A 3,608-nucleotide genomic window follows, 5' to 3' on the forward strand; every position below is an offset into this window, starting at 1 on the left:
ATGAGCTGTCAGGTATCTGGTGTGTTTAGCTAGTTCTCCCTCCATCCCGTCCCCCCCAGGTGTTCCAGAGGAGGATGGACGGCACCGTGAACTTCTACAGGGGCTGGGATCAGTACAAGCTGGGCTTTGGTAGCGCTGCTGGAGAGTACTGGCTCGGTGAGAAACCAAACCTAACTAACACTAATGTGACTTTGTGAAACTTTGTTGTGTGAATCCAGAAATGAGACTGACCAAGTTTTGTGTCTAAAGTCTAGATCAGTTAGTGTGAGAGTGTTTTAATGAATTATCTCCACGTCTGTCCAAAATGTCAAACTGTGCCCAGTGTGTACATGTATATATACAGTGTGTATGTGTGTGTTTGTGTGTGTGCAGGTCTTGAGAACATCTACCAACTGACTAAGCAAAGAAAATATGAGCTGCTGGTCGACATGGAGGACTTTGAGGGGAAGAAAGTGTTTGCTCGCTACTCTTCATTCTCCATCGATTCAGAGTGTAACGGATATAAACTGAGTGTATCTGGATTCATTAATGGAGGGGCGGGTGAGTAAGATGGGTCTTTCTACACTTCTACATCTTGAGCAGGTTGCTGCACCCCAAACTCCCCCTCTCTCTAGCTCACACACACACACACACACATATATATTTATATATATATATCTATATATATAGATATATATATATATATAGATATATATAGATTTATTTATTTACTTCTGTGTAGTAAAGCTTCATTTAATGTAGAGTAGCTAGTAGCTTAGCTCACTACATTTTCCAAGTAGCTTGCCCAACACTGCTGGGTGCAATCTTAAAACCGCACCGCTAGTGGTCGCTGAAAACTCATAATGCCCCTTCAACACAAGTCAGAAACATTTTTCCACTGGGCGCCTCAGCAGGGGTAGAGTGACCTCTGCTGGTTGAGCTTCCACATAGCAAGTATAAATTTGTTATGAAAATTTTAATTAAATAATAATATCTAAAATATATAATTAACTTAAGCTTCATATGATACCAGTTCACTTTTCTTAATCTGAAGTTATAGGTCAGGTTTTATAAATGTTTAGTTAGTTGTTAGTTTTATTTAAGTTTTACTAAAAAATGTGATTTTGGCTTAGTTTTAGTCTATGATAACCTTTCTAACTACACCGTACATGATCCTACTTTTTTACCTGTTTCTTTCACTTAAAAAAAAGGAATAGACCGTGTGATTTTCTTACGTTTCATCCAGGTGAAACACTGAGTCGATCAGAGATCGACCTGCTGGTGACTTCAGCTGTCTGGACCATAACTGGTCTCATCAGTCTGTCTGATAGTAGACTGCAGACTGTGAAAAGTTCAGCTGATATTTATAGGTAGTGCAAATTTACTAACCCTGTGGTTCTTCTGTGTGTCTGTAGGAGACTCCTTGACTTATCACAACGGACAGAAGTTCACCACCTTTGACAAAGACCAGGACTCCTGGCCCGGTAACTGTGCCAGATCATTCCTGGGGGCGTTCTGGTACAACGACTGTCACTATACAAACCCCAACGGGGTTTATCGCTTTGGGTCTGACAACTCTATCTTTGCTGTTGGAGTGGAGTGGCGCCATTGGAAGGGTCTTGACTACTCCCTGAAGGCCATCAGCATGAAGATCCGTCCTGTGCAGTAGTTCTCCAGGACCAATGTACAGCAGAATATCAGCAGCTGATCTCTCTCCTGATTTCTTTCTCTTTCTCTCATTAAGCATGTAATCTCACAACGGGCCTTATTTTCCTGAAACTGGGCACGAGCACAATCCACCAGCAGCAGAACACCAACTCAGATTTGTCCTTTTTCTTACCATCTGTGGCTCAAAGCGGTCGCAGCTCGGCGCAACGTGGAAGAGAGGCTGAATAAATGATTAGTAGGAGGAGCACAGAATCAGCAGGTGGAGCTTCAGTAACGACCAATCACATGAGCTCTTCTCATCCTTTTTAAAAGCAGCAGACAGACCAAGTGGAAGAGGACGAGTAAGGCCGAGGCGTCTATGAGAAATAAAGAAGGCTCCGAACACAAATGTGGAACATCCCAAATATTAATATACGTTAGCAACACATCAGGATGTCAGGCCAGTTTGAGAAGTAAAATGTCACTGCACCACCTGACCTGCTCCAACAGCCTCAGCTGCACCACTCCACCTTCCACCAGTGGAAAGTCAGCTGGCTGCAGTTGGGCTGCTGCTGGATTTGTGCCAGCAGGAAAGTAGGGCCCAGAATCTTGAAATAGAAACAGATATTTGGAGTCTGATCGTGTGAAAAGCTGATAGTGACAGGTTTGAAACCCTTGTGTGAATCATTACACATCACAGCTGTACGCTGACAATAAATAAGAAGCTGAGCATTAAGATGATCTGATGTCTTTACTGTGTCTGCTGTTCTCTGACTCTACAGATTCCAGCAGTATAACTCATATATGACCAAAACTCACTGAATAAACAATCGGAGATTGTTTATTCAGTGAGTTCAAGTCGGAGAACAATAAAATCACACTTCCATTCATATATTTGCAATTAAAAATGGTGTCTCATCTCTACTGTTTTGTAATAAAAAGTTGCATCTGGTCATAGATATCTCTCCAATGTCTGGTGGTCATCTTGGAATAATTTAAACTGGATAGTCATGATTTGTATTGCACTGTGAGGGAACTGCAGCAGACTCACCACAATGTTCCATTCAAACCCCAGTCTTTGGCTGTGTTCGAAACGGAAGGCAGTTGCCTCGCTGCCTCTCTACCATAATAGACAGCTGCCTCAGAAGGCATCACTTTCAAGTGAAGGCAGCTCTGTTAACATTGGTTTCGAACACCCTTCTAGGGCAGCACTTACGGCAACATGGGACGTCAGCACGTCGTCTTGAATCTCTTCTGGCTGTCAGAAGAGACGCTAGCCTTAGCATCAGCTAACTAGCTATGGAAAAGCAAAATGACGCCTCATACTGAACAAATTTTGTTGGTTACAGTCACGGGCTAATATGATAGTTCAGTGTTTAGTTCTCGCTAGCTTTTCAAAAATCAAAGTGAGAAAACTACTAAAAACTTTTAAAAACGTTTGCCCACAATCTTGACCAGTTTTTAAAAGGTACAGTCGTCGCAGCCACGTGGCTTTATGGGTAATAGTCAGCATCGATGCTGCTTTCAAAACTGGCCGTTACTGGGGCAGCTTGAAGGCGTCTCAGGAGACAGGAAGAGATCGTTCGATCGCTTCTGCTTCTGAACACTTCTCTTTGCTCTTAATCAACTCAACAGCGGAGTAGATATCACAGAAAATGTGTTTATAAGGAGGCATTTTTTTTGTCAGAATAAGACACATGATTGACAAAGAAACTTGAAAGCCTTCCCTTCACAGTGAAGCTGAGTACCCCGTTTGGTTTAGGTCTTGCTCTTGCTCCGGATCCAGGGATTGATGGATCAAACTCTGCTCACAGCATGTTAATGAAAAGGGGCAAAACATAACACATATTTTTGCTGAACATTTGTGCAGCACATCATTGAGTCTCTTAGCTGATGGAGCCGCACATTGCACCGACAGCTGTAGCCATCGCAAAAAATAACCGGCAGCTCTCGCAGGCATTTTGTTAAGGAAATACCCATTC

General features: G+C 42.7%; 1 protein-coding gene across 1 annotated transcript; it reads left to right on the top strand.

Moving 5' to 3' along the window:
- The first annotated feature begins 12 nt into the window (after window positions 1-12).
- LOC123982889 (microfibril-associated glycoprotein 4-like) lies at window positions 13-2,362 on the top strand. Its single transcript, XM_046068844.1, has 3 exons — window positions 13-156; window positions 373-540; window positions 1,395-2,362. The coding sequence occupies exons 1-3, from the start codon at window positions 75-77 to the stop codon at window positions 1,646-1,648; spliced, it is 504 nt and encodes a 167-aa protein (XP_045924800.1). The 5' UTR covers window positions 13-74; the 3' UTR covers window positions 1,649-2,362.
- The last annotated feature ends 1,246 nt before the right edge of the window (window positions 2,363-3,608 follow it).

This window comes from Micropterus dolomieu, linkage group LG14 (genome assembly GCF_021292245.1).
Source record: "Micropterus dolomieu isolate WLL.071019.BEF.003 ecotype Adirondacks linkage group LG14, ASM2129224v1, whole genome shotgun sequence".
In the NCBI taxonomy this organism is placed as follows: domain Eukaryota; kingdom Metazoa; phylum Chordata; class Actinopteri; order Centrarchiformes; family Centrarchidae; genus Micropterus; species Micropterus dolomieu.